The following is a 27,782-nucleotide window of genomic DNA, read 5'->3' on the forward strand; positions in this document are numbered from 1 at the left end:
ATGGCTCCACCAATGCAGCAAACAAGGTTCTACTTTATTACAACTAATTAACCAGCGAGGAGTGAAATATAAACAACTCAGTGCATAAAAATCCAGTGCAGTTCAGTGGCAGTAAGTGAGTGCATAGCTCGGCATGCCTTGCCATAAGCAATAAAACAGCATTTCAGAGATGACTGAGAAAATCAGCACAGGCAATTAGATACAGCGCTACTTCAATACACAGAAGCTTGTGATTACAATGCAAATAAATATATGGCTCCTTAGTTAAGTAAAGCAATTGCCTTCCCTGCTGCGTAATACTTAAGTGCACAACGCTTCCCTGTGGGAGGCTGTGCTATGCTCACTCACAAGTGAGGTCTTACCTGATCTTCCTCCCGGTCCAGTGTGGTTGAATCAGATGCAGGTGGCTGCCCCTGGGCTGCTCTAAGCTGTAGGAAGCCTGCTCGCCCTCCCTGGGAGAGGGTCTTCCCTGGGACCATCCAGGGAGGGATGTGATGGGCTTGTGGCTGTGGGTGCTGGAGGCTCATCAGCATCTGCTGAGCTGTCCCCTGCTGCAGCTCCTGCCCTGATCTCTGCTCTCTGCCACACGTGGCCTTCAGCGGGTGTTTCTAGGGACACAGGTCTCCTGACCCTGTTGCCTGCTATAGGAGTTCAGGCTCAGGGAACAGACACAGGGCTGGAAAATACGTGGATGCCATCTGCTCATTGCTCTGCACTCACTGTTCCTGCCGCAGCTCACCAGGCAGCTGAGCGGGCACCCAGCAGCATGGGGCAGGGGGGATGGAGTGTCCACTTCACAGCACCCACTTGGGCTCCTCAGACTCTCGGGACACTGAGAAGTCAGGAATGTGACAGTGCCGATTTGTCCTCTGTTCTCTGACAGCTCTGGCCCTGGCTCGTTAAAAGCAGGAGGTTGTCCCCTCATGCAGACCCTCCCCCAGTGTGCAGGAGAGAAGGCTGGAGCTGACTAGTTCTCACACCTTGCTGTCACTGCAGGGGCATGTGCAACTCTGTCACCACACTCTTCCCAGGCTCCTTCCATTCCCAGCCATCCTTGTTGCTGATAGAGCTTTGACAAAAAATGCTTGACAAAGAAATGGTTTTTGCACTGCACTGAGGGTTCTTCTACTTTGAAAGGTATCAAAACGCAACGTCTCAGCCTTTCTGTAGATACTTCACCACTCCCCCATGTGGTCAAATGATAAATGAGTGGGAATGAATGACATCCTGCTTGGAAGCTGCAGCAGGTTTGGGGTACAGACCAGTTTTTTAGGGAAATCCTTTCCAGGGTGCAGGGGACTGGGCTGCCACTGCCACCTTCAGCCACTCTGAGCTGGTTGCTGGGTTTGTTCCATCTGGAAGGGTCTCAGTTGAGCTCCCTGTGTGATTGTGTTGGGATGTGCCCTGGAACTGATGTCCCTGCGTTGAAAGCCAGGATAGCTGGGAGTTGCTTACCCAGAAGCTAACCCTGCAGGTTGGTACGTTTTGCAGCCTCTGTCATACTGCTCATGCTGTGCCTTCATGCCACAGGATGGCTGTAAATCAGCACGGAGCCTCCAGCCCTGGCTCCATCCCTGTGGACATCCCTCATTGCAGAGAGTGCCCTGTGGTGCCCTGCTCTTCTAGAGTGTATTGTCTAAGACAAAAGGATGAAGATAGAGCATAGAATTGCTCCCTAATGGCTTCTGTTTTTTTCCCTGCTACAAAGGGACATTTGCTGCCAACATGCAGTTGTATGAATTGATCTCAATCTTTACTGTCTTCCGTGTTTTTGATACTGCCAGAATTGGAGCACTTGGAGAGAGAGAGAACCCGTAGATTAATTCAGTGCTGGCAATTGGTCCAGCTGCAAGTGTGAGGCACCAGCATCTCCAATTCAGATCTCTGGCTTTTTGCTGGGGCACAACCATAAATAACTGGGTCCCTGGGGGGTTCATTGTAAAGCTCTGTCTTCTTCAGCTCTGTAGCTTATAATAAAACTGGGATGCAATTAGGTTATACCACGGAGAACTCTCAAGGTCCTATGACTGCAGCATCCATTCCTACCTCTACTCCTGCCCCCTAGTCCAAGTGAAGTAGAAGCAATTCCTTGACCATTTTTTTCTACATCTCCCTTTCTCGTCCAGGTTTGCTGCTGGAGATGCCAAGCTGAGCTGCAGTGAGGATGACAAGGAACATTTTCAATTCAAAGACATTAGGGATGGGTTCAGCTCGACCTTTGAGAAGATCGTTGAGTCTGACCTTATGAAAGGCACGTACTACAGCAGCCTGGACTCTCTGGACGTCCTCTCTCTTACAGATGAGACTGACAGCTGTGTCAGTTTTGAAGCTCCGCTCACCCCACTGATCCAGCAGCGGGTAAAGGAAAGCCCAGAGCTCTTGGAACAGAAACTGGTGGCCCAGCAGAGAGATTCCCTTCCCCACGTGGCTGCTGATAAGCAAGAGCAGGCGGCAGCAAAACCAGCAGAGGGGGATTTTGGGAGCCCTCTCAGGCACTCAATTACCAGCAGCAGGTCAGAGAACGTGCTGAGCCGGTTGTCCTTGAAGAATATCCCAAATGGTTTCCATGTGGAAGGTTCAGAGGAAGATGCCACCAAGATCATTAACTCCATCAGGTAGGGCAGGGTGTGAATTCCTGGGGTAAAAGGGTCTTTGTCTTATGGGGTCCCAGCCATGACACAAGGCTCATAGGACATGGAGATGTGTTTTATTTCCCCTTGTGCATGCTCTCATGTGTTGTCATGGCAGAGAGACAAAACACCCACAGGACAAAAGTTCTTATCTGTAGGCAGAGAACACAGCTGAGGACCAAGGTCTCACGGCACTAGATCAGCCATTCCCCAGCAGATCCGTGTCTGTCTTTCCTGCTCTCAAATACAGGACCCAAGGATGAACATGTTCTGCTGGGTCCTGTAGGAGCACTGTGAGCCCAAGAAAAGCCGAGACTCAAGTGTTTTGTGCACACAATTGCTCTGTAGGGCACCAGCATTGATTTGGTTGCTCAAAAGGCTGGCATCCCTACAACTCCAACCAGAAGGATCTACGCTTCTGGCACCTTTGTATCCATTCAGGACAGCTTTCCATACCATGTGGGGAGTGGAACCTTTAAAAAGGGTTGGGTCTCCTTGCTTTGAATGGGTATGTCCTCATTTCTTAGCAAGGAATAATTTCCTCTTCCATCTTTTTCCCACCAGTTTGAGATTAAAATGTACTATGTGGAATGCCTCAAAATACATCTGACCTGAAATGAAATAGGATTTGCCCAACGTCCAGTTCACAAATATTTTGGGGTTTTTTTTGTATGTTTTGGTTAGGATGAGAAGAAATCAAAATGTGGTATTTTCTTTGGGTTTCTTCAAGTCACACTGCTGCTCCTTGAACTGTTTCTTGTTTCTGTGTAGCGATGCCAGCTTGAAGGATGCTCTCTCAGACTCTGACTCTGACATGGGCAGCATGGAGCAGCTTGATCAGGGAAGCACAGACACCTTGGCAAATGGCTGCAGGGCAGACAGTGAGGCTGCAAAGAGGTTGGCCAAGCGCCTCTACAACCTTGAAGGGTTCAAGCGCTGTGATGTGGCACGACAGCTTGGGAAAAAGTAAGTGGTCTTTGATGTAGAGTCAGCCTGGCCAAGCAGTGGACCAAGGCAGTGCTGAGTGTGGCCATGAGGAAGACGTCTGTGGTGGGGAGGGTCTGGGGAGCATCCTGACCCAGTGTGTGCAGGTGGTGTGAGCCCATGAAGAAGACATGATGGGCAGGGGAGATGCAGTCGCAACAGAAGCTGGCGTAGACCAGCGCTCACCATGTTGTCTAAATCCTGGGCTCGTGAGTCCTGGCCACCAGCAAGGGCTTCCTTGGTTTCTGCTGTGTCTGTGGCAGAGGGGTGAAGATGTGGTGACAGCTCCATCACAGGCGTCTTTGGCTTCTCACATCACCCTGTTTTGAAGCTGCAGGACAAGTGAAGTTACTCCACTATGTGCTGAGCTTCCAAACAGTGTCTACCCAAAGCTTTGCAGTGTCTGCCTCACAGTGGAAGATTAAACAGTGCTGTTGGAAAGGGAGTGTGAGCCTGTAGAAGGTCCTGAAGTGAAACTGGATGTGCAGTACTTAGTATGCTTTTCATTTTGTGGGGAGAAGGAAAATGAAGTACATATGAGCAAGGCTGATCATATTGAGATCATCTCCAAGTTCTTGCCAGCAGTCATTCATCATACTTGCAGTTCTGCTATCTGAGCCATGCAGATACATTAACTTTAACACCATCCATTCTGGCTTTAAAGGCAGTAAGTCTCCAAGCATCCTTCAGAAACTCCACATGTATTCCTCCAGCCCTGGCAAACCACTCAGGGGTGAGTGGGGCCACAATGTCAGCTGAGCACTCCTGCACCCTGACTGCTCCAGCACCCCAGGAGCATCCATCGGGCACGTGGTGTCTGAGAGTATGACTGCAAAAAGACACAGCGCGGGGTGCTGTGCTGAGAGGGTGGGATGGGAGCCAGCCTGGGCTGGAGAGCAGGAGTATTGCAGCAGGACTCGACAGCATCTTCTTCCCTGATGAAAAGGCTGATGACTCCCTCTTTAATTACAGTAATGAATTTAGCAAGTTGGTAGCAGAGGAGTATCTCAGCTTCTTTGACTTCGCTGGCCTGACCCTCGACAAAGCACTCAGGTGAGCTGGGCTCTGGGCACTCCCGTGTATGTCTTAGGCTGGCTGGGGCAGAGCAGGTGGGTTTCTCTGGGCCTCCCGACTCCACAGAGACTGTCCATGGACAGGAGCAGGGACAGGTTAGCATTAATTTTTGCTTTGGTGTCACATTTGGCACAACAAACTACCACCAAAAGTGGGTTTTGCTCGGAGAGCCCACAACCTGCTTCCCCATGGTGGAGAGCAGCTTTCTTGGGAATCCTATTCTGTACAAACTCAGAGCAAGTGAGAGCAACTTCTGCCCTTAGGGTGGACAACCCCACCTGAAGCCGCCGAGCCTGGTATGCCCTGCTGCAGCTGGCAAAGTTTCCCTGCACAGCTCAAGGCCAGCCCCATAGCCTGCACCTGCAGGGCCCCTGGGTGTGGGCAATGGAGAGAACAGAGGCTTTCCTAGCTGCTATGAGGACCCCCTTCCTACCTTTCCCTGTAGCATGGATGCTTTCCAGCAGGTTGATCCATGACACCTTAAGTATCACTTTCTTTTTGCAGGACATTCTTGAAAGCATTCCCACTGATGGGAGAGACACAGGAGCGGGAGCGTGTGCTGATTCACTTCTCCCGGAGATACTGCCAGTGCAACCCAGAGGAGAGCACCTCCGAAGGTACTGCGTTCCTGGGACTGGCTTTTTACATGGTCTGATAGTAATAGGACAAGGAGTGATGGCTTTAAACTAAAAGGGGGAAAATTCAGGTTAGATATTAGGAAGAAAATTATTTAGAGCTGCCTTGCCAAGGAGTACCCTTGCAATCTTGTCTAGAAATGACCTGGTGGTTGTGAAGTCCTTGCAGCCCTCTAAGACGATTTGGGACATTACTGTGTGCTAATTCAGTAACTCTTCCACTGATGGAGATAGAACTGCTGCAACACCAAAGGCAATTTTGGCCTGTTTGATCGGACAATGAAAGCAGAGGCGGAAGAAGCTCTGACCCACTGACTGAGGGGGTGGTAGGCTTTTCTCACAGACAGCTGTGTCTTGGACAGACCATTGGTGCTCTCTTAGTCTGATACAGCCCAGATCCAGAAGAGTTACGTGTCTGTGCTGGGACACAGTTATAGTAAAAAGATGATGCGGATGTGACTGAGCCCAGCAGCAGCAAGTGAACAGCAGGTTTTGGGACACCAGCTCCACCTTGGGGCCATGGAGTGCATGATCCACCTGCCCCTGAAAGACAACGAAGCCAAATGATGTCAGCCCAAAATCTTCCACAGAGCTCCAGAATGTGCTCTATGGAGGCACTTTGTTCCAAGAATAAAACTGCTTCTGGGGATGCAAGGAGGTGCCTTTCTTAAGAGGTTACTCTTTCTTGAAGGGGAATGTTTATGACAGACCCTGTGGTGACTGTGGCCAGTGGAGAGAAATCAGCTTAAAGCAGCAGGGTCTGCTCCATTCTGCAGTGCTTGAAATGGACATGGGGTACAAGATGGACTCAGCAACAGGTCGGATATCAGGAGAGCCATTGACAAAATTGATTTCAAACCTGTTCACTGGTGGTAATTTAAAGAATAAGTAAAGTTTGAGAGGAAAACAGATGTATTTTTTGGTAACTACCGTATGCAGTTCAAAGAAAGAAGTGTTCCTTAAAGTCCAAAGACATAGCAGTGAGCTCTGCTTTTGGAGCGAATGGGCTGCTGAGATAGAGCAAACACGGAAACTGAGAAGGGGATCGGTAATAGCTGTCTGACTATTGTGTGTTTCAGATGGGGTTCATACGCTCACCTGTGCCCTGATGCTGCTAAACACAGACCTCCATGGCCATGTAAGTAGCACTTGGAGATGTATCCTTCCTTCTTTCCTTCCCAGTATGGAGGTCTTTTCCTTTGTGCAGCATGTACTGCTGGAAAACCGGGACAATAGATTGGCAGGGAGCACTGTGACCAGCTCCACAGGGTGCTGTGGGTGCCAGGCCCAGCCCTAGGATGTACCTGCTCTTAGTATCGCTGCATGCTCAAGCCAAAGGCACATCTGACATCAGTGTTCCTCCATAGGCACAGGCAATGCAGCTTTCTTCCCAGGACCTACTGCATGCATCCACACTGCCCCAGCAGCTCTCTTGGGAAGGTCTTTTGGCACCGGTCTCTGCAGTGTGGCAAACAGCAGCTCCAATTGTGCTGCTTTTTCTTCTGATGCAGACAAGTGAGGCTCCCCCCTCCCCGCCCCGTGCAAAACTGCTGCAAGGGAGTCATTAGTTTTGTACAGGACCAGAGCTTCCATTCCCAGAACATGAAGTAATTCCCAGATACATTCCCCACTGCAGACAGCCACTGGAAAGCATCACGTCAGACAAAGAGCAGGGCACAGGTCCCACTAGTTGCACCAGGACCCCTGGAGAGCCTGACATGCAGCTGGGAGCACACAGGCTGTGCCCTGCTTGCTGCTGTGGAAGGCTGCAGGTGCTGCTATCCTTCCTGCTGTCCAGCCTCCTGGTGCAGACACAGCATGGCTGTGAGCCTCAGCAGGTTGTACCCAGGGCAAGAGGAGCTGCTCAAGTCTCAGACGACTGAAGCTCCTTCTTTCACCTCTGAGAACTTAGGCATGGAGACACAGATATCCCAGGTCCTCTTTGCAGCTAGAAGGGGTGTGGGAGAGGCTTGTTACTGCAGACTGCACACGTGACACCCATGCTAGTTTTAGTCCCTTTTTCTGCCCCACAAACCCATGATTTCCAAGCTGTATTATCAGAGTCCTCTTCTGCCTCCAGCTGGTAACAATTCGTTGTGCAGCTGCAGAGATTTGCCTGGATTTTTTCTTCATTAGGCTTTTAATGAGGCAGCAGTAGGACATAACATCAATGTATTGGAAACTGGTTTATAAGCAGCTTTAAAGGGATCCTCTGACTCCCTCCTGGGAAGCGCTGGTCACCTGTGATGGCACAGATACAAAGGCACCACCAGTGCCTAATGGTGACAACACTATTAGGTGTGCTGGTGAAGCATTAGTTTTTCATTGATAGTAGGTTTGGTAAGAAATGATCTCATGCTAATTAAGCACAGAGAAATACAACTTCCTTTTGACCGGATGTAGAAATGCCTGAGCTTTTCTTTGAAAAATCCTCTCTTTATTTTTTCTGTGTAACATTAATTTCTTCTTCTCCTTCTCCTCTCTCTTTTTTCCCCCCTCTTCCTTCTGCTCCTGGAACCTCTCTTTCTGCTCTTTAACCCTTTACCAGGTGGTAAGTGCAGTCATTCTGGTGTTTTGCTGCAAAGCACTGGCGTTTGGCTCGTTTTTTTTCTGTGTTTAAAAAGAAATAGGCATTTTGTTTGTCTGGATTCCTAAGTCATTGTGCAGTGTCCTTCACTCCTTGGCAACCCATCAGCCGGTGATGTGAGTCACAAGAAATTCTCCTTGTGCAAAGAAGCCTCCCCAGACTGCAGGGTACCTGGGGCTGCGTGACTCCGTCTTTCACCCCTTGTTTTGTTGAAGATGCTGTCATGATATTGTATATCACTTATTATTTTATTTCCCGTTGTCACATTGTGTGTTTCAGTGTTTTCCTCTGCATTGCCAAGTGTGGGAATTCCTCGGGTTAGGAAGGGGGGGTTGATGTATTTTGGTAAAGGGTTGATTGTCTACAGTAGTGTTTCCACAATGGGCTACTTCTCCGTTCCAGCAGCAACCATCACACCCTGAGCCTGAGCCTCAAAGTCATGAGACTGGCTTTAAAACATGAGATTTGCACATGGCTATACTGGAGTTCTGATTTAGTCCTGCTCCAATGTAGAACAGCCAGATGTTACTGTTGTTCAAATCCTTAGAGTCATGCGTAGAGCCTCCAGCTCAAATGTTTTAACACCTTATGAGGGAGGGCTGTAAGGAGCAGTCCAGACAGCCACCCTCCATGGCCTCTGCCCTCAGCAAGCTGCTCCTCCTCCTGAAGCTTTTCCCATTGTGCACTCAGTGTTCCCTCATCCATTTGTACCTGCCCAGCCTACTGATGCCATGACTTTTCAAGAGCCAAATAACACCCAGCTACAACCCAGTGTCTTCCAAAGGTTGGTAGAGCCAAACTGGACACTGCAGTTGTCTTGGATGAGTCAGCCATGGCACAGAAGAGACAAGATCCCAGTTGCAAACAGAGGAATGGAACTGAGTTGAAACAGTGGACCATAGATTCAGCCCTGTGTATCCACTATCAGACCAACTGCATCCTTCCCAATTCATTCTTACACACTCTTAACTGCTGTAGTGTGTGTTGCTTTCTCTGCATCTGTCCATTCCCATCCACTGCACTCATCCACCTTCACCATCCGTTCCCTTACCCATCCTACCCATTCCCCTAACTTTCTATCACTTCTCATCTATTTTAGCCACTGTTCACTCATTCTTCCTCCATCTAAGCACACCACAGTGCCAACTGATCACCTCACAGCAATTTCTTGTGCCTTGTTGCATGGCCTGGAGCAAGCTGAGATGGGATGAAAATCTGTTCTGCCATGAGGACATATCAAAAATAGTGCCTACACCATGAAGCAGCTTTGCCTGCGTGTTCTTTAGCTGATATGTGACCAGAGTATCAAAACAAAGCAAAATGCCCCCATTTATTTGGCTGGCCAGAAATGAAAAATGCATCCCCTACCCAAGGCACATAGAACATCAGAACACTGATGTTTGAAGTGTGCAGCTGCTTACCCTGGAGGATTATGTAAACACACAGTGGTGGTGCTGGTGGATTAGGCAGATCTTGAATGGCCTATTGCATAGGAAGGCAACCTGCTCTGCCCTCATGGTATCCCCTTCTGGAACTGTTGCTGGGATTCCCCATACTTGCTGAATACACCTGCAGTGTGTGAAAGCTCAGGCAGTTCCTGGTGCTGGTGCTGTCCATTATGAGGCACTTGTGATCACAGGACAGTTTCTTTGCAAGTATTGATCAACTGAAGCCAAAAAGTGTGGGCCCTGGAGCACATTCTGTTTTCTCCGCTCTGCTGGGTTTGACTTGGAAGCACTTGCAGGGCAATGGATTTGAGTAGCTGGCTCCTGCCCATGTCTCAGAGCAGCAGACTGATGTTCTAAGAGATTGCTGATGTGTGGTTGTATTGTGTCTGAACCACAGCAACCTGTGTGCAATCCCTCTGACAGCAGCCTGGGTCCTGCCCCTGGCTCTGCAGTGCTTTGGCAGCCTCGTCCAACAAGCTGATTCACAGCACTAGGATCCTTGTTGGAGCTTTCTCGTCACCTCTTCTGCTTGTCAGAGGATGGGTATGATTTCATCTTCCCCAGTTGCTCAGCAATTAGCTGCTTTTTCACAGCACTGCTGCTATCTCAGTTTGGGCTCTGAGATCTTCTCATGCAAGAAAAATGAGCCAGGTTTGGTACTTCAGGGTCTCAGGCAAAATCCCTTCCTCACTTCCAGCCTTCCTCCATCCGTCAGGTTCATTGCTGTGACTTTTATGTGCTCTCTTACCCTGTAGTTCCCTACCCAGCGAGTACACAAACCTCCCCTGCTGAAGAAATGCAACATGTCTGCAGTCTTCCCTGCAGGTTCCTGTGTCTGGATCCCCCATGGAGCTCTGGCAGCCAGCTGTGGGGTCCAGCTCTGGGCACCAGCCTGTGAGATGGCTGAGCCTCATGCTGCACCACGCTGTACTGCCTGCAGTCCACAGGCACTGCAGATTCATTACGGTGCTTTATGCCTCTTTTCCCTGAACTCATCTGGAACTGGCCCCAACAGGAGGCATAATTAAATACTTTCAAGCCCTATATGCTAGAAACACCTGACCAAAGCCAGAGATGAGATGAGATCACTTAGTTTGGAGCAAGAGCTGGAGTTGTTTTCAGGTGTTTTATCTCCATCGTTATAAAAGGAAATTTGAAATGTTTTAATGTTGGCGTGAGGAAAGAAATCAAAGAGCCCAATAGAAAGTCAGAGCAGAAGAGCCCCTTCCAGCCTTGAGCTGCTACTTGTACAATATTTCTTTAAAAACCAGTCTCGCTGAAGTCAAAACTTTCCAGAAGTTTAATTCACTGCTTTTTACCTTGCAGAACATTGGCAAGAAGATGTCGTGTCAACAGTTCATAACAAACCTGGATGGGCTCAACGATGGGAAGGACTTTGCAAAGGATTTGCTGAAGGTAATGAGACGCACATTAGACAGAGGGATGCTGATATTATTAGTGCAGTGCCACCTTGTCCTACTATGACAACCAGCATTTTCCATCATGCATTTATTTCATTAGAAGAATTGTAACCTAAATGGACGCCTTCTGCTAACTTGCAGGGAGCCATCAGAGCCCTGTTCCCTGTTGGTGTTTTATCCAGATTATCCAGGGATTTATCTGCTCTCAGAGTATCCCAGGGGTCCCTTTTCACCGTGGTAGTTCTGTGATGCACCAGCCAACATATAGAACAAAACACTCCCCAGAAATAAAACCATCTGGCATAGATACTTTTCTCTACCTTCCATTCCATGTAATTAAATGTACTGCTCCAGTGCAACCAGCTGAGTACCAAAGAAGATTGCTCAGACACTGTAAAGTTTGTTTGTTTGCTTGTTTTTATGTGGTTTAACACCACCACCACTGTCTGCAGGTGTCTTTCAGAGAACACAGCTAAGGGTGTAGAGGAGGTGATCTCCACAACCCACACATGTCTTCCATGAGAGACACAGCTAATACCATGTTCTTATTGCAGGCCCTCTACAATTCAATCAAGAATGAGAAGCTTGAATGGGCCATGTAAGTATACGTTAAGTATTTGAGAGAGTATTTTTCAATGTAGCTGGCAGGTCTTAAATCCAGTTTTCAGCTCTAGAAGTTTCCAGAACGTTTCCTGCCAAGGCCTTAGGCACTGATGTCCCTCATCTAGGCAGGCTGGGTTTGTTTTGACACAAGAGCAGACATGGAGGTTGGTGGCAGTCTGTGGGTGCAGAGTCCACAGGCACAGAGGAAACAAAGGGAATGTCCCCTTTATTTACTGCTACACCCATAAAGTGCCAGGCTCTCTCCAGGTCCTTCAGAGCATGATCTTTGCTCAAGGAGCTCAGGAACTGGGGTTATTTTGATCGCTGAAGCCCCCCTGATTTTTTACAACCTTCCTTCTATATTTGCAGAATTGCTTGGGCTTGAAGGGACCTCAGGAGATCTGCAGTCCAGCATCCTCTCAAAGTGGGATCAGTACTGAATTCAGAACAGGATGCTCAGGGCTTTGTCCAGATGGATCTTGAAAACCTGCAGCAATAGTGAATGCACAGCATCCCCTGGGTCCATGAACCAATGCTTAATTATCCCAAGAGGGACTTTTTTTCTTATCCAGCTGAAATCTCTTGTCACTTGTCTTCTTGCCATGTACCGTAGTGAAGAGCCTGGCTCTGTCTACTCAGTAACCCCCTCAGATACTGGAAGCTTCTGATCAGGTCCCCCAACGCCATCTCTTCTCTAGCAAGTCCACTTCCCATAGTCAGTTCTCAAGAGCAGGTACTCCTCCCTCTGGGCATCTTGGTGGCCTGTGCTAAACTCTCCAGCCTGCTGATGTCTTCCCTGTATTTGGGGCCCAGCATTGGTTGTTGTATCTAGACGTGATGTAATAAGGAGAGGGCAGCGGTCACCTCTCAGTCTCCACCCTGTGCTACTGTTCATACAGCACACAATGCTCTTGGCTTCTGGTCCTTCCAGGCCATACTGCTGGCTCGTGTTCATCTGCTGTTTGCCAGGAACCCCAGGGCCTTTTCTGCAGAGCTGCTCCCCGGTCAGTCAGTTCCAGTCTGTCCTGCAGGGCCGCTGCAGTGCAGCACTTTGCATCAGTCTGTGCTGCCTTTACTGAGGTTCCCATCCCTCCGACTGGTGCCCCTGCTCTCCTGAGCATCAGCTGCACAATCTGATTTATGTCCTCTTTAAGCTTGATGAGACACGCTGTCTCCTCCAAATCATTAGTAAAGATATTAAGTGAAATAGATCTGCTCCCCTTCAGCTCTACACAGACAACACTCACCTCCTGTAGCCCTGGGAGGTGACAGGTCTGGGAGCAGCTCCCTTGGCAGCCTCCAGGGCAGCGTCCTGCACAGCTCCTTCCCGTTGTGTGCCCGCAGCACGGCCAGGATCCCAGCACAGAGCTGCAGCGTGCTCCCCAGCCCCCAGCAGGACCACTGCCTGAGGAGACAGGGCTGCCTTGTTTCCGCAGCACTATGGGGCTGAACGGGACCTTCTGGGCCATTTCATCCATTGCCTGATGCTCGCCGGGAGAGGTGCCTGGAGGCAGCTCGTTTCTCCCTCCCTCTGCAGCTGCCTGGCCGCGGCTCCATAGCGCCCAGGTAGCACTGACGTCACTTTGACAACAATCTTAGGACGAATTTCCGAGCAAAGCCCCGGTTCCAGCCCCGCAGCGGCGATGGGAGCCCGCTGGGTGGGCGGCCGCGGTCAGCAGAGGGAGCCCTGCCGCTCCGCCCGTGAGCCGCCGTGTTCCCTGGCTCCAGGTGCCGGCCCCTCTCCTCCCCCCCCACTTTGTGGCCGTCCGGGCTGTGAAATGCTCGTGCCCACCGCGCCCAGCTGAGTGCTTCAGGTGCTCGTGTCCCACGTAGTGAGTTATAGAGTCACAGAGTGGCTTGGGATGGAAGGGACCCCAAGCATCAAGTTCCAGCCCCCCGCCTCCGGCAGGGCCGCCAACCTCCAGATCTGGTGTTAGACCAGGCTGCCCAGGGCTCCATCCAGCCCGGCCTTGAACACAGCCAGGGATGGGGCATCCACAGCCCCTCTGTGCAGCCTGTGCCAGCACCTCCCCACTCTGTGTGAAGAACTTCCCCCAACATCCAACCTAAACCTTTCCTCCTTGAGCTTAAAACCTTTCTTCTCCAGGCTGAACAAGCCCAGCTCCCTCAGCCTGCCTTTGTAGGTGAGGTGCTGCAGCCCTCTGAGCATCTTTGTGGTCCCTCCCCTGGACCCTGTCCAACAGCTTTCCTGTATTGGGGGCTCCAGACCAGGACGCAGCAGTGCACATGGGGGGAGGAGGGGTGTCTCACGAGGGCGGAGCAGAGAGGGACAGTCACCTTCCCGTGCCTGCTGGCCACCCCTCTGCTGATGGAGAGCGAGATACTGTTGTGCAAGAGCACACTGCTGGTTCATGTTCAGCTTTTCATCCACCAGGATCCCCAGGTCCTTCTTGCTTTTGTTTGAGGTTTGATCCCAACCCAATCTAACTTGGTTTAATCCAGTCAGGACATTCAGATGCCAACATCTGTGTCACAAAGTGAAACACCCTGTTTGCCGTCCTACTTAATGTCCAGGAACACTGGGGAAATACCCCTTCCCATACAGGCTCTAGTTTCTATGTGCCACTTTAGGTTTCACTTCAGATAGGAAGAAACGAGCTTGGAGGAATCACTGAGCGTTTCCCTGGGCTGCCCAACCCTGTCTGTCCTGAGTCCAGGAGCAGCAGATGTGTGAGAAGTTTTTTATGGAAATCACCAGCATTTCTTGCACTCAGCTGGCCACAAATGGACAGGGAGTGCTCAGCAGTGCTGTGTCTGCAGACTCCTGGTATTCAGACAGACCTTTAGTGTTTTCAGTAACCTAACAGTGGGACCCCTGAGACAGTCGCCTGCCACCCACACTCCTCCCAGCTCTATGTAGATCATCACCGTTGGCACACTTGCTGTGTTACAATCCCTGGGCCTTCTTTCCTTTTCTTTTTTTGACTAGTCTCGTAATAAATGAACTCCCTGTAAGATCAAAGCAAATAGGGCACACTGTGACCCAATCCATGTGTCCTCCACTCAATCTCTTCTTTGAATTTGTTTCCAAGTGATGAGGACGAGTTGAGGAAATCACTCTCGGAGCTGGTAGACGACAAATTTGGAGCCAGTGCAAAGAAAGTGACAAGGATTGTTGACAGCAGCAACCCCTTCCTGGACATCCCCCAAGCGCTGAATGCAGTCACCTACAAGCACGGTGTCCTCACGCGCAAAACCCATGCAGACATGGATGGGAAGAGAAGTACGTGTTAATGGGACAGGAGATGTGCCCCAGGCAGTAACAAAGCCTTGCCCCTGCCTTCTCCCTGGCTCTCCCACTGGAGTGGCATTTTCTCACTATATCCCAGGGAACACAAAAGAGACCCCCAGATTCATGAGCAACAGTGCACAGGGAAAGGAGGGTGTTTTGAATCATTGTTGAACACTAGCAGTGCCTGTCCCACACAGATAGACCTGGTCTTCCATCCTGTTCATGGGCATAACCCCAAACTACCCGCTCTGAGCAATAGGTAAGGCTAGTTCACAAGATCTGTCCCCCAAGGCTGACTCTGGGGACAGTCTGGACTTCAAAGCTTTGATCTTGTCTATATGCTGCCACGTGCAGGCTGCTGAGCAACAAGTTGCTTCATAGCTCTGCTGTCAGTATACTGTATTGCAGGAAAGGTAAATGGGATTATATTTGGGAACTGTTAATGAGCAGCGATTAATGAAACGAAAGCTTGGATGACCACTTTGCTGATACAGATGGCCCAGTCATTGCAGCCAATTGAAAGTCTTCAGTAGAGAAGATTACCACCAAAGGCCTTCCTCGTTTCCAGCACTTTCTTAGTAGCCCATGCCTGGAGGACCAGCTCTCTTGTGATGTAGTCCAGCCCATCTTCCATCCCTCTCCAGTTTTCAGCAAGCTCTCTTTCACCAAGTCCATCATGACTGTGGGTGGTAATGTTCCCTTCTCAGTGGAGAGAAGCTGCTTTAGCTAGGGTATGTCTGCCTAACTCATCTGAACCAGAGAAGCCAGGGGGTGTCTCTGCTCCTCCAGCATATAGTCCAAAGAGCAGGAACCTGGGTTTGGAGGAGCAGAGAGACTTCCTGTACACGTCCACTGGTAGCTCTGTACCAGCTCATCTCTGGTTTTGAGCTGCTTGTGTTCTCACTGGGAGACCTCATCTCCCAAGCCACGTCTCTCAAACTGACATCTCCCTGCAGACAAATCATTAACAGTAACTTGGAGGTGTATGAGACATGGGCATAAATACTTGCCTGTGGTGGTCAGGAAAGGGTTGGTTCTGCAAAAAAATGTGAAAGTTAAGCAGTACTGTCAGAAGCAGATGTGTATAATTAGATATTCTTCATTCTTTTTAGCTCCCAGAGGAAGAAGAGGTTGGAAGAAATTTTATGCTGTGCTTAAAGGGACCATCCTTTATTTACAAAAGGTAACTGTGGTGGACTGTCCCATTTGCTGTTTCATGCTGTTCTAAGTAGGAAGCCCATACATGCAAGTAGAGGTGAATCTGTGTCGTAATGCATGCATGGACGTAAACAGAACTCCAGAGATCGGTGTGTAGAACTGGAGAATGCCATCATCTTTGGTGGTGGTGTTCACACTAAAGATAGCATTCATAACCTTGAAAGTGAGTCATATGGGAAGAAATATGAAAGAGGAAACACAGAGGCAAGACTTCTGCAGGTGTGTAAGCAAGAAATGTAAGTAGAGCATCATAGAATCATAGAATCACATAGAGGATGCTGAGGAGTAGGACTGAACATATATGGAATGGATGCAATAGGATGGAATTTAGGAAACTGAAGAGGCCAGAGCAGTCTTGTCCTGCTTATTGTTCTGTTTGTTGGAATAGATCTGAGCATAATTGTCTCCTGTGAGTCTTGCTTAAAGTTTTTTGTCTCCTGTGGACCTTACCAACATGAGTCCTTCCATTGGCTGCCAAGTGACACTTTCCACACTCTGTTCCATGGAGTTTTCTCCAGCTCCCCAGTTCCACTGCCACCTTGAGTATAAAGACCAGGTCCCCATGGGAAGCAGAGTCGCCATGGAAGACCCTCCCTGCATGCTATGGCATTCACCTCTCTGTCTTTGAAGGATGCTAGGAGGATTTCCATGGGTAGACTTTTCTGTGGTAATATCTTAGGAGCGTGGATAAGGCCTCACATGAATGTTAGTGAGAGCCAGCCAGGGATGCCAAACGTCTGTTCATCACAAAGCTGCATAACCCACTGAACTAGGTCTGAACTACTTCAATTGCAAGTGCTGTGAAGTAACCCATTGAACTCACCTTGCTGAAACAGCACTCCCTGTGGGTAGATGTTCCTATGTATTATCTCCAAAGCAATAAGAATAAACAAACATTGGATTATATAAGAGGCAGAAAGATCCTCGGGGCAGCGCAGAATTATGACTCAGAGCTCTTAGCACACCCCAATGTTTCTCATGTTGTGTCAGATCCTATGGCATATGTCACAGAGCCAATGGAAATCTGGCAGCAGCTAATTGTAATTTGCTGTGTGGTATTTTAACAGCCCTGCCACTCTCCTGCAGCTGAGGGAAGCTGCAGTGCACACATTTTTCTCCAGCACTCAAAGCTTGGCCAACTTCAAGTCAGTGGCGCCCTTCTTACAGCCCAGCATTACCCTCAGTGAAGAAACAAAACACCTGAGATCTGTCTACATTATAATGGTGCCTGAAATACAGCAGCCATGTGTGACGTGTCAGCCATGCAGAAGGCACCAGAACTGCTGAGGGTGTCCCAAGGAAACAGCACAAGGAACAATAAAAAATTAATCTGAGGAAAATTTGGGGGCAAAGAATTTGAGCAGGGAGAGATGAAGCCCTTACACTGCAACTTCAGAGCATTTGCAGAATCACAACAGAGTGTTGGTAAACTTCAACACAACCTGCTGGTTCCTAGTGCAGCTTCTTGCCTATGGGTAGTTTGCAGAGTTGCACAACACAGGAAGGAAACTGTGTGCTTGACTCCTAAGCTCTCTGTGGAAGATACTTGCAGATAAACAGAAGATAGAACCTGGCTTGGGCACAAATCTCTCAGAAGAGATTTTCAAACATAAAGATAGAGGAGAACATACCTGCTTGAAGACATGCAGCACTTGGTTCAGGCTCTTCCAACATTTTGCTCATACTGAACTGAAGGTCTAGTCTTCAATAGGAAGCTCTCAGAAGGCAGTGCAGGTAAGTCTTGAGGAACAAGCTGGCTCGAAGGGAGGCACAAAGAGAGGAGAGTGGGAAGAAGGGATAGTGAAAGAGAGGACTTGAGGAGATAGATGTATAGAAGGAGGGAACAGAAAGATGCAGAGAGAGTGGGCGTAAGGTAGGCCAGGAAGTGGGTGGATGAGTAGAAGACAGTCTGTTAGAAGCAGTTCAGGCAGCAGCCATAAACTTGCTGATGTAAGGATGTGGCATGTCACTGACTCGCCAGTGTTAATTTCTGGATTAGCGTGTTCTAGCACAGCCTGCTGAAGCAATTGCCTGATTCCCTAAAGGGATGCAGCAGAGACCTGAGGAAGAAATGCAGGATTGTGAGTAGGGCGCACCTCTCATGCACTCTAATCCACATTGAGCACTGATTCACTTTATGGCCTTTGGCAACTTACTTCACCTCTGTGAAATGGGGATAATCGCCTTTAATCAGCACAGGTAGAGGAGTGTTGAGAGGAATGTGGAGGATGCTTTTGTATGGAAGTACTGGAAAGGGTCTGGGTCTCAGCACTTCCCACCTGTGGGGCAGTCCCCAAACCGCACCAGGCAGCAGATATGTTCCATGCAGACAGGCCTTGCTTGGAGAGCCGTGTTTCTGGCCAGACTGAACAGTGCTTAGCTTTCCTCCTTGGACACAGAGCATGCTAGCTGAAAAAGATGAGAAAAACCACTTGCAAGCTGTAGAGTAAAATCCCTGTAGCTCCATGCCCATGTTCAATCACTGCTGTTCAGATGAGAGGGCAGCTGAATTGATGATAAGCTTTCAGCCATCCAGGTGTCCTACAAACATACGTACAAGAGCCAGAAGCCCTTTCTTGAAGAAAACTAACGGCAAACTTCTATGAGCCTCTATGAGTGCTACTGCTTGTGGGAAGGGGCAGCAGTGGAGAGACTGAACTAAGCCATGGAGCACTGCTATGGCAGCAAGAACATCCAAGCAAGGGGATGGTTGTGCATGTTTAAGCAAAGCCTTTTATGCAGGAGGGACAGGTGAATGGGGGAGTCTGTCTACATCATCAGTATTGAAGTTGAAAGTGAATGAAATGATTTTTGAGGGGCTATGAAATCCCTCACACCCACACGTGGGCTCAGTTCCTGAAGAAGATGTCCCCAAAACATACCTGAAAGTGGGATGGCACTCAGCATCCCCCAGGCAGAGCAGATTGCACCTTGCCTGCTGCCCCATGACAAGTGCCTGCATGAAGACATGCATTAATGCATACTTGCAGGAAACGGCATAAATTCAACAGCACTGTGGTACCACATTGGTCTCTTTGCCTGAAAATATGTGGAAAGATAACACTGTGATTGGAAAACATGAGAGTAAGACTAGCGTATGAAAGCAGGGGGAAAACATTGCCTGCAGTTCCTCCAAACGTGGCAGGACAATGCTTGTGTTTTAGTATATATCAGTTTTCTTTGAAATTTAAGCCAGAATCCCTTCACTGGAAGCATTCATGTTACATTTAGCTCTTTGGATGTTCCTTCAGCAGCAGCTGCTTAAACACGACTCCATTTCCATCAAATCTCAGGAAGACACAAAGAAGACTCTGGAGGCTTCGAAGCAGACCTGGCCCACTTTACTGGGGGCAGTGGGGTTATTCTGCCACCAAGGCAGCACAGTGGCGTAAGTGCTGGGCACTGTGAGGGCTCCTGCTGAGCGTGTAGTGTCACAAAACCTTGGAGCTGCTTGTGGAGGGTGCAGACACAGCACCTCAGCAGCAGGGCATTGCACAGCAATGCAGCACAAGCATTGAAAAGAGTTTCCTGGCATGGCTGGCCTGTGCAGAAGTGAGCCTGCAGCACCATGCACTCCTGCACACCCCACCAACAACAGGGAGGCACAAGGCAGAGAACCTGCTTGATTCAACCTGATGCTGATTGCCTGGGCCCAGGTGGTAGAAAAGGTCTGGCTTTTCATAACACACCCACTGATCCCCATGAGCCTGGTGTCAGTGGAGGCAGCAAATGGTTCAAGGTGAAGATCCACATTAGTCAGAGCAGCCTGTAGCAGCGGCAGTTTCTTGTTATATGCTGTTAAGTCCAGTTACTCACACCATGTTTTCAGAAAGCTCGACCTGAAATAAGAGATCGTGGCAGTCCCAGTCTGTTCTCAGGGTCAGGGAGCACAACATCTGCAGTTCTCACCAACCACAGCTGTGTGTCTGCGGGAGGTTGTTTTAATTACAGTCAGGTTTTCTCACATCCACTTGTTCATCCTTCCACCCACCCACCATCTTGCCTCGCTGATGGACCAGCTGTTGAGCCAGTGAGGTGCAGAGTGAGAGGGACGATGCTGCTCCAAGGAGCTGCAGCTCAGTCACTGGGAAAGCAAAGGGTGAACACAGGGTTCTTTCCTGAAAAATGCCATGCCCAGATTTACAGCATCTTGTGCCTGGTGTTTTCTGTATGCTTATGAAATGTATACACATACAGTTACTTCTATACTCGTAGTTGTGTGAAAGTATCCTCCAAAGGGGAAAGTCCAGCAAGAATACAGGGAGCACTGTTACACTTTGTGAGTGTCTGTGCAACTAATTACATGAAAGGCTGTGCCAAAGGGTCACACACACTGAGAGAGGCCAAGTAAGGACCAAGCACGCTCAGTCTGCTGAGTGTCCATGAAGCCCTTGGGGGATCAGAGCTGCAGCTCCACACGTGCTGTGCATGGAAGGTGGAACTGCAGCAGCCAGCCTGGCCCTGTCTTGTGTCTTCCCCCAAAGCCTCAGGCATGTGCCGTGTTAGAGAGAACTATCAATAATTATGTTTAAAACTTTCATCTCCTTCTTCACATCTTCCCAGTGAACTTAATGATGGCAGAAGCTGCCAGATGTTAATTATTATCATTATCAGCTCCTAGCATTTGCTGTACAAAGCAGTGCTTTTCCTGGTCTTGGTACTCTGTGATTACAGCACAGAGAGAAAGGCAGGTTCATTAAAGTAGCCCGCAAATGTTAGCACAGTCATTATCCAATTAACGTTCCTTCTTCGCAGGATGAATATAAACCTGACAAAGACCTCTCTGAAGTAGATCTGAAAAATGCCATCCGTGTGCACCACGCCTTAGCCACAAAAGCCTCTGACTACAGCAAGAAGTCCAACGTCTTCTACCTCAGGACAGCTGACTGGAGGGTCTTCCTCTTCCAAGCACAGTAAGTCCAGCTCCAGCTGTAAGTCCAGCTCCAGCTGCAGCGGGGCCTCTCCTGTGCTGCCCGTTAGGGGCAGGGCAGGATGGGAGGTGAGGGCTGAGGAGGGACATGGCTTCCTCTCCTGTTCCAAAATGTGCTTTAAATACCACCCACAATTCACACGGCGGTGCTATCTGCCTCCTGTGGGCTGCCCTCACAGACCTGACCTTGCCAAACTGCAAGCAGCTGGGACTGCAGCTGCCAGCCAGCTCCAAACCACTGCTGGGCCTCCAGACACTGCCCTGCTGTCCCCAGCATGGGAGTGCCCTCACTGCAGCTCTGCCCTTACTGGTGTGTTCTGTCAGCCTGTAGGAAGGAGAAAATCCGTATGGCACAATGAACCGAGGAGCTGACAGTTCTCATCAGCCTTTGGCAGAGAAAGTGGCTAAAGCTCATTAAAGCTACTCAGCCAAGCCATTTCTTCTTCTTTCTTTAACCTGTTGAAGAGGAAAGTTGCTCGTTTATAAAGTGTCAGGTGTGGTTGAGCCATCTCCTGCTTTTTGCTCTTGTTGCAGCCTGCTGCCATCAGGGAGCTTGGCTTGAAGCTGGTGTGGGACATTAGCATCAGATATGGTTTGGCATCTGGATTTCTGCAGTGAAAGCCCACCTGAAGTCTGGTGGGAGCAGTGCTAAACTGTTCTGATGAGACATCCTGGGCTGGGTCCCATCAGCATCCAAGGGGTTCACCCTGTTCCAGGGGACTTCTGCTGTGTGGTTCCCACCCTCCAAAGAGTGGGATATCTTTGGTCTTTGTCATCAGCCCCTGTCCAGCTCCTCAGGGAGCTCCTGGAGCTGCATAGGAAGGCAGAACTCCCAGCCCTGCAGTCATGGGGGTGATGCAGAGCAGCCAGTTAACCACTGTTTTCCCCTTCACAAGGTGACAGCCCAGGAATGGCTGCAAAGCACAGGGTCTATGAGAACAGGTGGCTCCAGGGCTGTCCTGAGCCAGTCCTGATCAGGAACACTTAGAGACAGCCCTCTCTTCTCACCTCCTTTGTAACAGAAGTAAGGAAGAAATGCTCTCCTGGATCCTGCGAATCAACCTTGTTGCTGCCATTTTCTCTGCCCCAGCCTTCCCAGCTGCAATCTGCTCCATGAAGAAGTTCTGCCGCCCTCTCCTGCCTTCATCCATGACCAAGCTGTGTCAGGTAAAGTGTGAGAGGAGTCGCAGTGGAGTGCCTGGTGCTCAGGCATAAGCACACAGCTCAGGCTGAGCACATCTGCAGCCCCTCCAGGTCTGCCTGGAGCAAGTAGAGTGGCTGATTTGGACAGACCATGGTTAATTTTGGTGTCTGGATGATGCTTCCCTTGCAGTGAATATGAATGATCCCTATGTACACACACTCACCCATATGGTTGTTGGTCTTGTTCATTGCTCACTGTCCAGCACATCCCAGCAGCTTTCTCTTAAGCAGAGTTGATCAGCAGCTGTTGCTGAACCCAGCAGGCCTGGTCCTTTCATAACATGGCACCCGGAGCTGGCAGCCTCTTGTTTCTCAGGCTGGAAAACCACAGAGCCTGAGTTGTGCTCGGGGGGAAGGTTCACTGGATGTGAGGCACAGCGCAGCGGAGCACAGCTCTGTTAGCCAAGTGCAGTGGGCAGCTGCCATGTGAAGAGCAGCTCTTGTTTGGGTGCCTGGGGAGCACTGAACACTCCAAGCAGTGGGGACACGCTGCCCCTCAGCAAAGGAGAAGGGAGAGGCCATCCTGAAAGAATCTGAGCAGGGATGAAGCTCTGCCTTCTGAGCAGGTGTCAGAGCCCAGGCTGGGAAGGCGCCTTATCTCCTGAGAGCACAGATGCACAGGCTCTGGAGGCACAGCTAGCTCCGGCTGCATATTGAAGGATGCAGAGATTTCATGTTTGTGAAGCTCAGATGCTGGCACATGAATTTTGATCTTCCTCAAATACTTGTGCTTCAGCTGGTCGTTACCAGATGAATGTGCTGCATGCCCTGGGCTGCATCCTTGCAGGGCACACCTCCTTGCAGACACAGGTCCCACACCAACATGCAGGCTGTGCACTCCTACGTTTTAATACCTGACACGCTTCTCTCGGCAGGAGGAACAGCTGAGGTCTCATGAAAATAAAATGAAGCAGATTGCAGATGAATTAGCAGAGCATAAATCACATCCCGTAGAGAAGAGCCTCAAGTCAAAAGAGGCTGAAGAGTACAGGCTCAAAGAACATTACCTAATTTTTGAGGTAAAGGAACTTTCATCTTTTCTGTGATAAATGATATCTTGGCTGATTGAGGAGAACTGAGAACTCTGGAGTGGGTGCTGTGAGCTGGGGGGAGTGAGAGGAGAGGACTCAGGAGCTGGATGAGTGCTATGTGACAGCGATAAGCCTCACTGTTTTCCTTTAAATCCAAACAAAGAATGAACAGGCATTGCCCCCTCCTGCCATTTCTAACTTGAAATTTCCTCAGGTCGTAGATAAGGGACTGCTTCACTCCTCAGTGTTCCTCAGCCATTTTCAGCAATGCTAATAAAAAAGCCATGGGAAATGAGCCTTGTTTTGCTGCAGCTGTTTCTGTAAATAAAGCCAACAGCAGCATTACAGGTGACTGCAGACTTTTTGAGGGTGCATAGAGCTCAGTCTAAACACTCTGCAAAGGATTTAATGGGAGAAGTAGGATCTCTGGTCCCAGACAAAGGTGAGCACAAGATAGGAATCCTGACACAGAGGCACTGGGGAAGGGACTGCTGGAGGCTCCAGCCCTGCATTCAGCAGGAGTTCAGGCTATTCCCTGCATTAGCCTGGGCTGAAGGGCGTTTTCTGGCCATCTCTTGGAAATCTGTTGCCTATACCCTGGGGCTCCGCCACCCACTTGAAGAAAGATCATCTTGTCATCTCCAGCCTGAATCAGTGCCACAGTGTGTGGCCGCTGTGTTTGTGCCAGCCCTTCACATAGCTGCCTGCAGCCACCCAGTTTTGCAGACATCTTGTTTTCAGTGCCTGCAAAGGGGAAGCCTCCATCCGAGCTTTTCAGTCTGCAAGAAGCTGGCACTTCCAGAGCGTGATTCATCTCGTCTGTTTCATGAGATGTGCTCTAGAAATGCTTGTTTCCCTGTGATGACACAGAAGCGAGTGTAGGCTTCCTTTGAGATATTAGAATAAAGCAGTGGGGTGTTACATAAGTCTGTAAAAAGAGGTCCCATCTAGTGTTGGAATATCAGTGCCAGGCAGAGCAGGGATGCCTGCAACAACAGAGAGCAATGAGGGTATGACTTAGCAGTGAAGGTCAGTTTCTGGATGGAAACAACACGAGCAGAAGGATTTACACCAACCAAGGGAAGCTGTCTGTGTGCTCAGTGCAGACACACTCATGGGGCTCCCAGATGGGCAAGAAGGAGCGAAGGGACTCTGGCTGTCCTGAGGCAGGAAGGAGCAGATCTGATGTCTGCATCTGCCTCCAGTGCACACCTGAAACACTCAGAGCTGCACTCAAGACATGTCAGAGCAGCAGGAGAGGCTTGCACAACCGTCCCCTTTCTCCTCAGTGCCATGGTCAGCCTTCTCAGGCTTTGCTTGGAGCAGGCATTGTAGGTCAAGAATAGTGGGGTGTTGACAATATAGAATGTGTTTTCCTGCAGCAGCAGATGGCATTGCCACTGCTTTCCATGCATGGCCTGTCCCTGTTCACAGGCTTTCTGTCTGTTCCCTCTCCCCCTGCAGAAGAGCCGCTACGAGACATACATCAACCTGCTGTGTATGAAGATCAAAGTCGGGACAGATGACCTGGAGAGAATTGAAACCAGCTTCTTCAAGGTGGAAGCTGATGACATTGCTTTGCGGAAGACACATTCCAGCCCTTCTCTGAGCCAAGGGCATATGTCTGTTAGCTGTAAGGTGGGAAAGGACATCATAGAGCAGAACACTTAATGAGGAACGTGCACGCAGAGAGAATGAACCGGCGGTGCTTCGCGCTCCTGGACCAGATCAATGAGCACAATTTTACCTAGGAAATAATACGAACAAAACCATAGAAGTGTATGACACAGTGACTGCTCTAGTGAAAGAAGTCAAAGAAGCTTTAGTTGACACTCCTTGGCAACGCTCTGGCATTTCAGCATCACAGATACTCCATCTCTTCTTTGTCCCCAACAGCACCAGTAGCTTTTCTTTCCCTCCTCCTGCAGCCTGCACAATGAAGGGATATGCTCATTCTCCAGGGCCTGGTTGCTCTCTCCCACCAGCCCCCTCCTTCCTCCTCCTTCTCTCCCTGGAGTTCCCACCGGTTCGGGTCCGCAGTTCCCAGCAGTGCAGGAAACTTGGCTGACACGTCGGGCTCCAGGATGGCACTGGCAGCGCTGTGGGAGCAGGGCTCAGAGCAGCAGCAGCACGTCGCAGCCACGAGAGAAGCTCCGTCCTCGGCAGGACGCATCACAGCAGGGCTGTTCCGTGCGCAGTTACCGACCAAGCCAGAGGCATCTCCAGCACAGCGCGTGGGGGAGGCACCTGCCCACGGCAGGAGAGACCTGAAGTGCCCTATGCCACCTTATCCTTTTTATATATATATAAATATATATACATACAAATATATATATAAATAAATATATATATATATAAGGAGACTTTAACGTGGGTTTTTAACCTCAGTGTGCAAGAGAAGTTAAGCTGCCTGGAAAAGACACTGGGGACCATGGAGAGCCTGAACAGCCCACCTGGACACCTGCAAAAATGCAGTACTTACGTTTGCTTTTGGTTTCCTTTTTTCCCCTTTTTTTAACTCAGATGGAAATCCCATCTGGCAGTGCTCTCCTGTTCCTGCTCGTTCAGGCAGACTGACCAAGCGGCTGTTGACCATCCACAGCTTTGGGTTTGAGGCGATGGGAGCCGTGCTTCAGGTCCAGCTGAACCTTTTGTGTGCAGGAGCAGTTCTGACTGCCCATCGGTGTCGTACTTCCTCCATTCTGCGATTCACATGCGATGCTCTTTTCAGGGGGCTTGTTTCCATTCCTTTCTGCTGCCTGTGGTTCAATGATTTACTGTCATACTGGAAATGATTCTGCTGTATTTCAATGCCACGACTGCCCTCCCGCGCCTTGTTTATTTATTTTGCTGTTTGGTTTGGTCCTTTATCTCAGATTGCTTTTCTTTCCCCTAGGTGCGTTCACGGTAACCACGCTCCAGTTTTGAAGGATCTGGTAGCTGCTAACTACAGTCGTTTATTGATAGTATTTTGCAGCACTATGTAAACAAAGAAAACAAGATTTATTTGGATCTTCAACAATTGAGAGCCTATGGACTGCTGTTTTCCATGATGGCTTGTACTACTAAAAACCTCCACCCAATTTTATCACCTCTTCTTTTATCTCTCCGTTTCTTTGTACAGTTTGGTAGTTTATTTGAAATGATGCACTAAGAATCATGTTAAAAAAAAATAACAATAAAGCTGAATCTGTTGGTAAAGAGAATTGGTTTGAAATGCGGCTCCAGTGTGTGCTGGATTGGTCCCAGGCTTTGCAGTCCTAGATGGCCACGTGCACACAGGTCTCCATCAGCTCCTGCAGAGAGGAAGGCAAGACCCTTGTGGACTTTCCCCATATTTGGCTCATCCCAGGTCCATCTGTCCCCACACAGCCTGGAGATTTATGGGAGGAGAAAGATGCCAACATCTGCACCAGTGGTTGGAGGTGCTTTGGGTACTGTCTTCAGAGGAGCCCTTGCCAACATTGAGCTGTTTCTCCAACTCATTGTGCTCTTTGCTGTGTTAGGCATTGCTTCCACTGGAGATCTTCAAGACACTGCTGGTGCTGGAGATGCCTCTGACTCAGTGAGAGCCATGGGGAACATCAAGCTCAACTCCTGCTCTACACAATCCCAGGTAATATCCTGTACCTCACCCTGTCCTTTCTGGCCATCTCCTCCAGAAGGCAGTGCCATCTCCGTTGTGCCTGAGGAAGCCACTAAGACCTACTCAGTCCCCACGCTGAAGGTGCCACTTTGCCATCCTTGGGCAGAAGTAAGTTGCAGAGAAAAGCAGAGACTGGCGAAGCCTCCTTTGGGCACCAGGAAAGGGCCTCAGAGCTGTGAGGTCCTGACCCAGTGGACACCTTGCAGTGAAGAGCCCTTGGTCCAGGATGTACACCTGTGCTTGGTGACTGTCCTGATACACAAGAGTAGGTCCAGGTGCCTCAGTTGTGCTGAGCATCTTTCCTAGCAGAGGGCACGCTGCCAGCAGCTTTGCCCAGAGGCTCTGCAATCCCAAAGCCAAGGCCCCACATTCCTCTGCTGCCTGCATCACCCCATCTGCATTCAAAAAGCAGTTGCACCCCTCTGGGTGAGGCAGTGTCGTATATGCAGAGCAGCGCTGGCAGGAGGTGGCAGCGTCTCCCCCCACCTGTGAAAATCACTCTAAAATATTTATGGCTAAACCCCAGCAATACACATGGCAGGAGATGAGGGCTCTAATAATAGAGCAGCAAGGGAAAAATGAGAGAGATGTAGGCTTCCTTCAGAGGCAATGGGAGAGAAAATTGAGGTAGCGTAACAGTCTCCAAATATAGAACACAATTATGGAAGCAAGGAGCACAGTGAGCAAGAAATCACTGCAAGAAGTCATGAGTCTGCCATGGCTCAGAGCTACTGTTAGCTCAGTAGGTGCTGAGCATCACAGAGCCCTGCAAACCACAGGGCAGTAACACACCTCCCCCAAAGGGCCCCGCCTGTCCCTTCCTTGTGGCTGCTTTCCACTGGGATCTTCCCCCTGGGGCATCCCCATGCCTGGGAGGCGTCAGGTGCTCTCTGTCAGCTCCTGCAGGGCTGATACACCTCAGGAATTGGGCTTCCTGTGAACACACCGCATTCTCTGCAGCTGCCCTGCGTGGGAACCAGCCAGCCAGTCCTGCCTTGCAAGAGCTAAAGAAGAACTGTGGTTGTGGGTGGGAGCACAGCACGAATCCCCCGGTCTGCAGCTGGGGACACCTCCACGGGGGTTGGACCAGACAGTGTCCAGAGGTCCCTGCCTGCCCCG

At 49.8% G+C, this 27,782-nt stretch overlaps 1 protein-coding gene across 1 annotated transcript in view; it reads left to right on the forward strand.

Moving 5' to 3' along the window:
- The window catches only part of PSD2 (pleckstrin and Sec7 domain containing 2), a 39,194-nt gene extending 12,960 nt beyond the window's left edge, over positions 1-26,234 (forward strand). The window contains exons 4-16 of the mRNA XM_015876270.2: positions 2,127-2,615; positions 3,402-3,596; positions 4,587-4,667; positions 5,193-5,305; positions 6,403-6,461; positions 10,685-10,774; positions 11,334-11,377; positions 14,436-14,626; positions 15,748-15,818; positions 20,609-20,766; positions 21,806-21,950; positions 22,862-23,005; positions 24,482-26,234. Coding sequence (XP_015731756.1) covers positions 2,127-2,615; positions 3,402-3,596; positions 4,587-4,667; positions 5,193-5,305; positions 6,403-6,461; positions 10,685-10,774; positions 11,334-11,377; positions 14,436-14,626; positions 15,748-15,818; positions 20,609-20,766; positions 21,806-21,950; positions 22,862-23,005; positions 24,482-24,688 — 1,987 coding nt within the window. The 3' untranslated portion in view covers positions 24,689-26,234. The remainder of the gene's footprint in view (positions 1-2,126; positions 2,616-3,401; positions 3,597-4,586; positions 4,668-5,192; positions 5,306-6,402; positions 6,462-10,684; positions 10,775-11,333; positions 11,378-14,435; positions 14,627-15,747; positions 15,819-20,608; positions 20,767-21,805; positions 21,951-22,861; positions 23,006-24,481) is intronic.
- Positions 26,235-27,782: the final 1,548 nt, after the last annotated feature.

This window comes from Coturnix japonica, chromosome 13 (assembly GCF_001577835.2).
Source record: "Coturnix japonica isolate 7356 chromosome 13, Coturnix japonica 2.1, whole genome shotgun sequence".
Classification (NCBI taxonomy): domain Eukaryota; kingdom Metazoa; phylum Chordata; class Aves; order Galliformes; family Phasianidae; genus Coturnix; species Coturnix japonica.